General features: G+C 42.1%; 1 protein-coding gene across 2 annotated transcripts in view; it reads right to left on the bottom strand.

The window, feature by feature from the left end:
• Window positions 1-13,698, bottom strand: part of c12h8orf48 (chromosome 12 C8orf48 homolog) — a 38,233-nt gene that overhangs the window by 11,930 nt on the left and 12,605 nt on the right. For both annotated transcript variants that reach the window (XM_033030712.1, XM_033030711.1), the window contains exons 3-4: window positions 10,833-10,982; window positions 181-413 (exon numbers count right to left, since the gene is read on the bottom strand). In XM_033030712.1, coding sequence (XP_032886603.1) covers window positions 181-413; window positions 10,833-10,982 — 383 coding nt within the window. The remainder of the gene's footprint in view (window positions 1-180; window positions 414-10,832; window positions 10,983-13,698) is intronic.

Here is a 13,698-nt window from a genome sequence, read left to right on the forward strand (position 1 = left end):
TGAGATTTTTTGCTATTTTTGGAGCTCCCCAATGCTACAACAGGAAACGAGAAGATTCAAATATAACTACATTAACATGTTTAATTGTCACTTTGGTTCTAATTCCAATCCTTGTATCCTCAATTCACTGCAACCAATACATGAATAAATAATCAGTTCAATTAAAATAAACTCCTGTACCTGTTTGACTGTCTCTGTGATGTATTTGAGTCGCACCTGATTTATCAGGTGCTGGGGTACCACATAGCTCTCCTGAGAAGTCGTTTTTCTCCCCTTCGGTTGGTTCAATTGTTGCCTCCCATATTTCTCAGGTTTTGGTTGCTTCTGTCGAAGTTGTCGTTGAATTTGATCAATCTTTATACTGCAGTACTTTTGTGCAGGTTCTGATTCTAATTGGAGTGTCTGTACTGCCTCTGGAGAAGAAGTATTTTAAAGTACATTATATGTCATAGAGGAAAATCACAGATAAAATGTTCACAGGAGCTCAAGCCACAGTGGTGAAGAAGAAGCAGTTTTGCTCCACATAAATTGACCTATCCCGCTCAACGAGAGGCTTTTCTGCAAAGTTACATTTTGTAAAAATAGTGATAATCTGAATTGAGGCGAACTGGGTGGAAATTGGTTATCAGTGAATTTTGATCTGCTTATAAACCAGGTATCATTGCTTCCCGCAGTGATCAATTGAAAGAGCTTTGATATTATTTTCATTATTATAGAGGTAGATATTTGAGGAATAAAACAGGTTTGTGGACAATACCAAAATGATTATTAAAACCAGCCCACAAATCTGAATGGTTAATTGTCTCTACATGAATCATCTAAGAGTAATGTATTATAGAATCCATTCCATACTATGCCATGTAGAAGGAATTTACATTTATCAACCATCAACTGGATAGATAAACAATTTCTATCGTCAACCTCAATTCAGATTATCACTAATTTCACGACATTTTATTTTGCAGGAAAGCCTTTATTAGTTAGGTCGCCAAATATCCTTTGATTTCTCCAACATGTTCAATCAAACTGGTGATTATTTTTTTCCCACAAAACTGTGTTGAATGTTATTGATACTGTGTTTCTATGTGGTCAAATATGGCACCCCTAGTTATATAAGTGGAACATTTTTACATTACCAAATCAGTTAATGGGTTTTTAGTTACTTAGTTCGACCTTATCCAAGTTTGTAAACATTGAAAGTGTGCTAACATTTTTTCTGTGTACAGGAACCTTTGGAGAAGTACTAGGGATAAAAGCAATGTGGCTTGATTTATTGTGTAGAAAGGAACTGCAGATGCTGGTTTATACCAAAGATAGACACAAAGTGCTGGAGTAACTCAGCGGGTCAGGCAGCATCGCTGGAGAAAAAGGATGGGTGATGTTTTGGGTCGGGACACTTCGTCAGACTCCAGAAGAAGTCAGAAGAAGGATCCCGACTAGGAAAGGTCATCTATCCATGTTTTCCAGAGATGCGGCCTGACCCACAAAGTTACTCCAGCACTTTGTGCCTGCTTTGATATCTTGATTGGAAGCTATTGTATTGTTTCTTATTCTACCCAGGACAATATTCCCATCTACATTAATGTTAATAATTGCATTATTATCAATATCAACTAATGTAATCACATTGAAAATCATCTCCCAGGGAGAAGGCCATCACAAAATATTCACAGCAATCATAATGTGATATATTTGGGGATTTATTTCAACTTGCCCTTATGTATCATTCAATAGCCGAGTCTGATTTTTGGTGGTCAATCAATTGTTAGTTGAACAGATCTTCCCATCTTTACCATTGTTCTCATTGAAATGACCATTCCACAGCTTTTAGTCATTTGAATGCAATTATAACACTAGATTGTAATTCATTCCATGTAAAATGTGGAACATAATACGGTAGTGTATAAATGCAATTATATGGAACTGTAATTCCCCCCTTTATCATTGCAAGGTGTATGGGTGTCCATCAGTCAGTTTGCAAAACAAATTGTAAATCTGCATTCCTGATAAGACATTAAATTAGTTTAAATTAAGAGGCAGCATGGTGGCACAGCGGTAGAGTTGCTGCCATACAGCGCTTGCAGCACCGGAGACCCGGATTCGATCCTAACAACGGGTGCTGTCTGTACGGAGTTTGTATGATCTCCCCGTGACCGCATGGGTTTTCTCCGAGATCTCCAGTTTCCTCCCACACTCCAAAAATGAACAGGTATGCAGGTTAATTGGCTTGGTGTATGGGTAAATTGTCCCTTGTGTGTGTAGGATAGTGTTAATGTGCAGGGATCGCTGGTCGGCGCGGACTCAGCGGGCCAAAGGGCCTGCTTCCATGCTGTATCTCTAAAACGAAAACAAGAGGAGTCGAGTTCGGGAGCAAATAGGTCCTTCTGCAGTTGTACAGGGCCCCGGTGAGACCACACCTGGATATTGTGTGCAGTTTTGGTCTCCAAGTTTGTGGAAGGACATTCTTGCTATTGTGTAGTGTAGGTCCACAAGGTTAATTCCCGGGATGGTTGGGACTGTCATATGTTGAACGAATGGAGCGACTGGGCTAGAATACGCTGGAATTTAGAAGGAGGAAAGGGTATCTTATTGAAACATATAAGATTATTAAAGGTTTGGACACACTAGAGGCAGGAAACATGTTCTCAATGTTGGGGGAGTCCAGAACCAGGGGCCACAGTTTAAGAATAAGGGGTAGGCCATTTGGAACGGAGATGAGGAAAAACTTTTTCACCCAGAGAGTTGTGAATCTGTGGAATTCTCTGCCTCAGAAGGCAGTGGAGGCCGATTCTCTGGATGCTTTCAAGAGAGAGTTAGATAGAGCTCTTAAAGATAGCGGAGTCAAGGGAAATGGGGAGAAGGGCTGATTGTGGATGATCAGCCATGATCACAGTGAATGGCGGTGCTGGCTCGAAGGGCTAAATGGCCTACACCTGCACCTATTGTCTAGTGTCTATAAAACTAAAAACTAAGAAAAAACCTGTGTATCTGTGCAGCACGTTTCGGAATCCCCAAAATGTTTTGGAGAAAATAAATACATCTGACTGTCAGTGTTATAACTCATGGAAACACAACCACCAATTTCTACACAGCAAGGTCTGACAAACAGTAATGAGGTAAATGGCCGGATAATTACCGTGAGCTGAATTAATTGCATGTTGTGTTTTCAATTTTGCAATTATAATTTGAATCAGCAGGTGCAATGTTTTTTTGGAGCATAATAAAAGTGGTTTATGTTTGGAATTTCAACGTTTCTTTTTTGATATGAAGTTATTCTTGTGTTCTTAAAATTGTTATTTTATTTGAATTATTAATAACGTTTGCTTAATAGCAAAATGTCTTAATTTTTGTAATGCATAGTTTTACCAGGTTGCATTCACGATGGGACAGTTTCATCCGAGTAGATGCAGATGTTAAAATGTAATTTTAAGCCATTTTGGCCTGTTAGTCCCCTGTGCAGATCCTGGGCAAATTAACAATTGATGCCTAAATATACCGAGGGGAAATAATCATCTGGGATCAACATCCCAATCTGCAGTGACATCTGGTGGAAAGTTCATGTGCGATCATTGGTCTAGATTTTGTTGGTGTTTGCCAGTTATACAATTCAGAAATGCAGATATTTGCCTCTTCGAATGGCAGCGAGTCATATGAACATAAGGAGCAGGAGGAAGCCAAATGGCTCGTCAAGCCTGCTCCACCATTCAATTAGATCATGAATGATTCCAATCTGAACCTCAATGCCTCTCTCTCCATTGACTCCCTCATAGAACACCTCTCTGCCTTGAATATATCCATGGACTCTGCCTCCTCTGTTTACTGAGCTAGAGAATTCTAAAGAGTTGTTGGCCTCTCAAGAGAAGAAATCCATCTTCATCTGGTGGCCGACTAGGAAAAGGGGAGATGCAGCGAGACCTGGGTGTCATGGTACACCAGTCATTGAAAGTAGGCATGCAGGTGCAGCAGGCAGTGAAGAAAGCGAATGGTATGTTAGCTTTCATAGCAAAAAGATTTGAGTATAGGAGCAGGGAGGTTCTACTGCAGTTGTACAGGGTCTTGGTGAGACCACACCTGGAGTTTTGGTCTCCAAATCTGAGGAAGGACATTATTGCCATAGAGGGAGTGCAGAGAAGGTTCACCAGACTGATTCCTGGGATGTCAGGACTGTCTTATGAAGAAAGACTGGATAGACTTGGTTTATACTCTCTAGAATTTAGGAGATTGAGAGGGGATCTTATAGAAACTTATAAAATTCTTAAGGGGTTGGACAGGCTAGATGCAGGAAGATTGCTCCCGATGTTGGGGGAGTCCAGGACAAGGGGTCACAGCTTAAGGATAAGGGGGAAATCCTTTAAAACCCGAGATGAGAAGAACTTTTTTCACACAGAGAGTGGTGAATCTCTGGAACTCTCTGCCACAGAGGGTAGTCGAGGCCAGTTCATTGGCTATATTTAAGAGGGAGTTAGATGTGGCCCTTGTGGCTAAGGGGATCAGAGGGTATGGAGAGAAGGCAGGTACGGGATACTGAGTTGGATGATCAGCCATGATCATATTGAATGGCGGTGCAGGCTCGAAGGGCCGAATGGCCTACTCCTGCACCTAATTTCTATGCTTCTATGTTCTATCTCCTTTAATGGGTCACCCCTTATTCTGAAACTACGCCCCTTAGCTCTAGATTCCCTACAAAGGGAAATATCCTCTCAGCATTTACGTGATCAAGCCCTCTGACAAAATCATAGTTTCAATAGGAACCCCTCTCGTTCTGCTAAATTCAATGGAATATTGGTCAACCTGCCGATTCTTAATTGTACATCAATCACTTAATCGCAGGTATCAACATAGTGAATCTTACCTGGACTGCCTCCCATTCAAGTATATTATTCCGTAATTATGGAGACGAAAATCAATTGCAGACACAAGAACACTCAGAAACATTACAATGAACAATCCTTACTTTTACACTCCATACCTTAATCACTAACATACAACATTTCATTTACCTTCCTAATTATTTGATGTACTTGCATATTATTTATTTGTATTTCCTGTAGTTGGATCCATGTGCGCAGTTTTGGTCTCCTAATTTGAGGAAGGGCATTGTTGCTATTGAGGGAGTGCAGTGCAGGCTCACCAGGTTAATTCCTGAGATGGCAGGACTGACATATGATGAATGAATGGATCGACTGGGCTTATATTCACTGGAATTTAGAAGAATTTGAGAGAATTTTATGGAAATATATAAAATTCTTTGAGGGATTGGACAGGTTAGATGCAGGAAAAATGTTCTCGGTGTTGGGGCAGTACAGAACCAGGGGTCACAGTTTAGGAAGAAGTGTTCAGTCATTGAGGAATGAGATGAGGACAAACTATTTCACCCAAAGAGTTGTAAATCTGTGGAATTCTCTGCCACAGAAGGCAGTGGAGGCCAATCCACTGGATGTTTTCAAGAGAGAGTTAGATATAGCTCTTAGGGCTAACGGAATCAAGGGGTATGGGGAGAAAGCAGGAATGGGTTATGATCTAGGATGATCAGTCAAGATCATATTGAAAGGCGGTGCTGGCTCGAAGGGCCGAATGGCCTACTCCTGCACCTATTTTCTATGTTTCTATGAGATTCCTTTCCACTGTGAATTTTTTGTGATCGCCATTTGAATAAATAATCTGTTTTTCTCATTGTGGAGGAAGGAACTGCAGATGCTGGTTTAAACTGAAGATAGACACAAAATGTTGGAGTAACTCAGCAGGACTTGCAGCATTTCTGGAGGAGAAGGAACGGGTGATGTTTCAGGTAATCTCCCTTATTCCCACATTATACACTATTTTCCAACTTCATACACGATCATTTAATCTATCTCTATTTTGTTGTTGACTCTTTGTCACCCTCCTCAAAACTTGATAACATCTATCTTTGCCTCATCAACCAATTTGCCTGCAGTACATTCAGGGCATTTAGCTAAGTCATTGATATAGATTGGAAACAATTGTGTCCCAGCACTGATGAATCTGGTACCCTATTTATTGATTGCCATTCTGAAAATAACCCATTTATCCCAATTTTGTACTTTTTGTTCATTAGCTGCTTCCATGCCAATAATCTTATCTCCGCCACCCATGTGCTTTAATAATATGCCTTAAATTTATTTTATGTGTGACCATATTATATGCCTTTTGAAATCCAAATACACTACATCTATTTGTTAACCTTTATCTACTCATAATTAATTTCCTTTCATAAAACCATGTTATGAGAGAGTTGGATAGAACTCTAGGGGCTAATGGAATCAAGGGATATGGGGAGAAGGCAGGCACGGGTTATTGATTGGGGACGATCAGCCATGATCACAATGTATGGCGGTGCTGGTTTGAAGGGCTGAATGGCCTCCTCCTGCACCTATTTTCTATGTTTCTATGTTTCTATGTTGAGCGAACCAAGACACATTCCTATCAACTTGTTGACATGGCAATAAATTTCTTGAATCTTGAATCTTGAATCTTGACTGTAGTTTAAGTTCAGTTTATTGTCATGTGTACCGAGGTACAGTGAAAACCTTTTGTGGCATGCTAACCCGTCAGCGGAAAGACAAAACACAGTACATGATTACAATCATGCCATTCACAGTGTACAGATATATGCTATAATGAATAACATTTAGTGCAAGTCTGAGGGTCTCTAATGAGGTAGTTAGTAGTTCAGGACTGCTCTATAGTTGTAATAAGATGGTTCAGTTGCCTGATAATAGTATTCTCTACACAGACTCTATTTCATTCTCTTATGACTTTCTAAATATCCTATATTACTTCCTTAATAAAGGATATTTCCTCTGCCAGATGTTGGGCTAATTGGCCACTCGTTTCCTGGTATCTCTCATTCTCTTATCTTAAATAGTAGTTTTATATTTATGGTTTTTCAATTCTCTCTAGAATCAAACAATTTAGACAGATTGCAACCAGCACATGCACTATCTCTGCAGCCAGTTCCGTTAAGACGCAAGGATATTTCATTTTTTAGTTTAGTTTAGAGATACAGTGTGGAAACATGTCCTTCGGCCCACCGAGTCCACGCCGACCAGCGATCCCCGTTCACTAGCAGCGATCCCCATACACTAGCACTATCCTACACACTAGGGGCAATTTTACAACTTTTACCAAAGCAAAATTAACCTACAAACCTGAACGTCTTTGGAGTGTGGGAAGAAACCGGGTCACCCGGGAAAAGTCCACACAATCACGGGGAGAATGTACAAACTCCCTACGACAGCACCCGTGGCCAGGATCGAACCCGGATCACTGGCGATGTAAGGCAGCAACTCTACCGCTGCGCCACCCAGCCGCCCCTGCCACTGCGCCTCGTGCCGCGCAATGTTGGTCATTGTGTTCACGGGACCTGTCAGCCATTAAACCCATTATTTACTCTAGTACTTTCTTTCTTGTGATAGATTTTAATTCCCTCCCTCCTATAGTCCTTGATTATCCCAGACATCCACACATAGGCTGCTAAGCAGAGACATCTTTATGTCACTGAGTGATACCAGCCACCTTTTCTCTGCATGCATGCATACCACCACTACCCAGAGACCAGTAACCAACCTCAATCTTGCTGGAGTTCCTTAACATTACACTTCAGAATTATCTCTTGGCCTAGGTAGTAAGTTATATCAGGCCTCAGATCTTTATCCCGTTAATATTCCTGGCAATTGTAACAACAGCCTGGAGAAAATGAAAAGGCATGTTCCTTTTACTAATAAGTTTTACTTTCTTAATTATTTATAACTGTTTCAGCACATTGCCAGTAATTGTTTTCTTTTTCTCAAATCCGATATCTTTGAAATGGTCTTGAATGTCAGAGACATTCACAGTTTATTAATCCCCTGTATTTTGACAGTCACCAAAACTGAGGTTGGGGCTTTGCCAGTTCACAACTTCACAAATTATAGGATTAGAATTAGGCCATTCGGCCCATCGAGTCCATTCTGCTTTTCAATCATGGCTGATCACTGCCTCCTAATCCCATTTTCCTACCTTCTCCCCATAAACCTTGACACCTGTTCTAATCAAGAATCTGTCTATCTCTGCCTTAAAAATATCCACTGACTTGGCCTCCACAGCCCTCTGTGGCAATGAGATCCACAGATTAACTACACTCTGACTAAATAAGTTCCTCCTCATCTCCTTTCTAATAGAGTGCCCTTTAATTCTGAGGCTGTGACCTCTGGTCCTAGACTTGCCCACCAGTGGAAACATCCTTTCCACATCCATTCTATCTATGCCTTTCATTATTCTGTAAGTTTCAATGAAGTCCCCCCTCAACCATCTAAACTCCAGCAAGTAGAGACCCAATGCTGTCAAACACTCATCAGATGCTAAATTTATCAAATTTGTCAAGGCGGTTTTTGAATGGGCAAGGCACAAAGTGCCGGAGAACCTCAACGGATCTGGCAGCATCTGTAGTGGGAATGGACAGGCAGTGTTTTAGGTTGGGACCTTTCAACCTATTTCCAGGTTTCAGACTGGGCTTGTTCAGTGCATCACTGGAGGCCCTGCTACTTCATTGGAGTCCGGGATACTTCAGGCTCATCAGAGTGGCTCTGTGCATTTCATGTCACTTGAAGGATGTCCCAAACTGTTATACAGCCAATGTTATACAGCTAAGTTTGAACAATAGTTGGTGTGCTAACATTGGAAGCACAGTAACCAGCTGATGCAAATAATGTCCTACAAACAGCAACATGATAGCAACTGGGTTAAAACACAAAGTGCTAGAGTATATCATTGGGCCAGGCAGCATCTCTGAATAGAGAGGCAATGCTTTGGATCAGGACCCTTTGTCAGACTGATTGTAGTCGGGGGGGAGAAAGCTGGAAAAGATGTGGGAACAGGACACAGCTGGCAAGTGAAGATGCTGGTTTACACCAAAGATAGACGCAAAATGTTGGAGTAACTCAGCGGGACAGGCAGCATCTCTGGAGAGAAGGAATGATTGATGTTTCGGATCGAGACCTTTCTTCAGACTGGTTACAGATAAGGGAAATGAGAGATATAGGCGATGATGTGGAGAGATAAAGAACAATGAATGAAAGATATGCAAAAATGTATCGATGGTAAAGGAAACAGGCCATTGTTAGCTGTTGTAGGGTGAAAACGAGAAGCTAGTACGACTTGAGTGGGGGAGGATAGAGAGAGAGAGGGAATGTCGGGGTTACCTGTAGTGAGAGAAATCAATATTCATACCACTGGGCTGTAAGCTGCCCAAGCGAAATATGAGATGCTGTTCCTCCAATTTGCATTTAGCCTCACTCTGACAATGGAGGAGACTGAGGACAGAAAGGTCTGTGTAGGAATGGGAAGGAGAATTAAAGTGTCCAGCATCTGGGAGATCAAGTAGGTTCAGGCAGGCTGAGCGAAGGTGTTCAGCGAAACGATCGCCCAGTCTGCGCCTGGCCTCGCCGATGTAAAAGAGTCCACATCTTGAACAATGGGTACACTAGATGAGATTGGAGGAGGTGCAAGTGAACCTATGCCTAACCTGAAAAGACTGTCGGGGTCCCTGGACATAGTGAAGGGAGGAGGTATAGGGACAGGTGTTGCATCTTCTGCAGTTGCAGGGGAAGGAGCCTGGAGTGTGGTTTGGGTGGGAGTGATAGGTGGATACAGGTGAGGGGGATTTGATTGGCAGATAGGTGGACAATGGTGAGAGAATGAAAAGGAGACAGAAGGATGTCAGATAAGGAATAAAGAGGGATGAAAGGAGCTCTGTGAGACCCTCTCTCACTGCTCCCTCCCTGTGATTCCTGCTGCTCTCCTGCTCTTCGACAGTGTTCCCATCCTGACTCATTAATTCACTCCCCTTTCTCTCCTTATCTGACCCGACGTTTTCCAGGGCACGACGTAACACTCAGTACTTTCAATATTCAGATTCAATATTCTTAAGAGAGTGCAGAGAGGCTCAATTAAACTAGTTAACTCCAAATGTGCAGCACTCCTTCTCAAATGAACAGGAGTATCAGCCTATATTTTTTATCTTCAAGTCTCTAGAATGAGCCTTCCACAAATGTGTTTTAGTCAACAACAAAAAAATTGGTCATGCTGCATAGAAACAATTAATGGTACATATGGACCAATATCAATCCTTGAATGCTTTATTGTAACATGTGACAAGTCGCAGTGAAATTCCTTACTTGCACCCACAAGGTATGCAAATAGTTGCTCATAAAGGGCGCTTACAAAGTTACAAATCCCCCCCCCCCCCCCACCCCATGCCAGTTCCTCCTTCGTTCTTCCCCTCTCTCACGGCGGTTCCCCCCACGCTGGGTTGTCCATTGTTCTTCACCCCTCATGGCAGTCCCCCCCCCATTGATATAAAATGTTTGTTTTTTCAAGCACAATCCCTTCTGTCCAAGCCAAAGCAGAGAAAACTGAGTGATAAGAGGCGGCGCGGTGGCGTAGCAGTGGGGCTGCTGCATTACAGCACCAGAGACCCGGGTCCGAACCTGACTACGGGTGCTTGTCTGTACAGAGTTTGTACGTTTTCCCCGTGACCTGCGTGGGTTTTCTCCGAGGTCTTCGGTTCTCTCCCACACTTCAAAGACGTACAGGTTTGAAGGTTAATTGGCTTGGTATAAATGTTAAATTGTCCCTAGTGTGTGCAGGGTTGTGTTTGTGTGCTGGCATTGCCAGTCGATGTGGATCCGGTGGGCCGAAGGGCCTGTCTCCGTGCTGTATCTCTAAACTAAACGAAACAGGTTGTTTTTTTGCCAAATAATATGTTGATTAACATCATATTAACAAAGCAATTTTAAATTATATGTTTGAATATTTTTTGCTGGATGTCTTACCTCTGCGGGACACTGTGTATTTTCCCTTTTGATGATATGGAGTAGAAACAAATCTGTTACAGTTCAGTACCTCAAGGAACTTTTCTATAAGTTTTTCTCTTGCTAGAATGCCTTCAGAGTCCTCACAATGTGAAAATTCTTCTTTTGTTTCTAAGGATATTAATGCATTTAAAATCATTATATTTAAAGATTTGCAATATAAAATTGACAAACAAAGGTTATTCTTTATCATGTGGTTTTATTAGATTGCTGGTGCTTCACAGAAACAATCCCCCCACTAAATGTCATACCCTTTATCCTGTATCTATACGCTGTGAACAGCACGATTGTTAGCATGTATAGTCTTTTTGCTGACTGGACAGTCTGCAACAAAAAGTTTTTCACAGTACCTCTATCAAGTGACAACAATTAAATTATTTTCATTCTAAATCCTTCTGATCCATGGTAGATTTTTGATTAGTACAGGTGTCAGAGGTTTTGGGGAGAAGGCAGGAGAATGAGGTTAAGAAGGAGAGATAGATCAGCCTTGATTGAAAGGCGGAGTATAATTGATGGGCCGAATGGCCGAATTCTACTCCTATCACTAATGACCTTATATTTGTCCATGTTTTTCATGACAATGAAACTAAACTAAACTAAACAATGTCTACACTAACTGATCTACCTATACTAATCCCATTTACCAGCGCTTGCTCCATAGCCTATTATGCCATGGCAATTCAAGTGGTCATCGAAATACACTGTAAATGTATTAATAGGATGATATGCCACCACCACCTCCTCAGGCAGTGCATTCCAGACTTGAACCACTACCTGGATGAAAAATGGGTGCACCCATTTGTTCGGATTGTGGCTGGCATGCCATAATGAAACCAGCAAACAATAGAGACAAGGATTTGCAGGGAACATGTTTGAAGGTCCCTCCCAGTTGACGGAGTCAAAGATAGCCATGTACAGTAGTAGTTGTAGCTCTCTGTGCGATCTAGACAACATTCAGGCAAGCACCATTGTTGCCACAAAAGTACCAGTCAATGGTTATCTTCAACAAGAGTGAGTCGACCCACCTACTCTTGATGTTCAATGACATTACCATTGCCATGTCCATGTCCCCTGCATTCACTATCCTGGGGATCACCAGTAGCTTGATTGAATCAGTCACATATGTGCAATGTCATCACGATGCGGTCAGAGGCTGCCTATCGTGTGGCAAGTGACCACTTCCTGACATCCCAAGGCACAAGAGGTAATGTGAATTAGTTAGTTTAATTTAGTGATACAGCGTGGAAACATTGGCCCTTCGGCCCATTGAGACCACACCATCCAGCGACCCCCACGCATTAACACTATCCTACACATACACGGGTTCGATCCTGAGTGTTATACGGAGTTTGTACATTCTCCCCGTGACCTAAAACATATAAGATTGTTAAGGGTTTGGACACGCTAGAGGCAGGAAACATGTTCCCGATGTTGGGGAGTCCAGAACCAGGGGCCACAGGTTAAGAATAAGGTGTAAGCCATTTAGACCGGAGACGAGGAATCACTTTTTCTCACAGAGAGTGGTGAGTCTGTGGAATTCTCTGCCTCAGAGGGCAGTGGAGGCGGGTTCTCTGGATGCTTTCAAGAGAGAGCTAGATAGGGCTCTTAAAAATAGCGGAGTCAGGGGATATGGGGAGAAGGCAGGAATGGGGTACTGATTGGGGATGATCAGCCATGATCACATTGAATGGCGGTGCTGGCTCGAAGGGCTGAATGGCCTACTCCTTCACCTATTGTCTATTGTCTATTGTGACCTGCGTGGGTTTTCTCCGAGAATTTCAGTTTCCTCCCACACTCCAAAGACGTGCAGGTTTGTAGGTTAATTGGCTTGGTAAAAATGTAAAAATTGTCCCTATTGGGTGTAGTGTTAATGTGTGCGGGGATCGCTGGTCGGCGCGGACCCGGTGGGCCGTAGGGCCTGATTCCGCGCTGCATCTCTAAACTAAAATTACAGCCCCCTGTACTCTTCACGGCCACATGACTGAGTTAAAAGAAAGCACATCAGCCTCAGAAAGCCCCAAGTTTTTGTACTTAATAAAAGGGGTCCCAATAGTCAAAGCACTACAAAGATTTCAGCTCAGAATCTGTATTATTGATCCCACTACCTAAACGCTCGCAGAGGGAATAGTCACTTCACCATGGAATAGACATTTACAGACACATCAAAGAGCCCCAAGAGGAGTCCAGGCCTTCGGGTGTACGGGAGAGGAAATTGGAAAAATGAATGAAGGTGATCATTTTGTTTCTCTTCCCTACATTTTTGACTGGCAGTTAGTTTGCAAGTGTTGATAACATAAGAAACCAATTTACAAGGATTAATAAGCCTGGGGGAATGGGATGGCGAATTAACATTCGTAGCTCATTCATCTCTGCGTTAATGGCTATCCCAGCTAATGAGAAGCTGCTTCCTGAAAGCAGACACTCGGTACCCTGGGATATGTTTGGAATTAATGAAAATGAAGTAGAAGGCCGTGTTTATCATTTGCTGTTTCATCCCTTTGTTCGTGCCTCTCTTTGCTCAGCTTTATGGATTCAATGGTATTTTAATGTCGCATGCACCTAGGCACACAGCCAAATCCCTTTTTTTGCATATAGTTCAGTTTAAAAAAATCTTACTATGCATAGGCGCAATCATGGTTCAATGATTCAAAGGCACTTTACAGATGTACCAAGCTACTGTGAAATTAATTTCTGTATACAGTACAGTACAAACATCACTATACATAAACACTTACGATCATCTTAGATTAAGCATCTCAGATACAGTACAAGCGTATAGCAGTAGTAGCAGATAGCTTTGAGTCCCAGTTTGTAAATGCAGAGTGCT

This window comes from Amblyraja radiata, chromosome 12 (assembly GCF_010909765.2).
Source record: "Amblyraja radiata isolate CabotCenter1 chromosome 12, sAmbRad1.1.pri, whole genome shotgun sequence".
NCBI lineage: Eukaryota > Metazoa > Chordata > Chondrichthyes > Rajiformes > Rajidae > Amblyraja > Amblyraja radiata.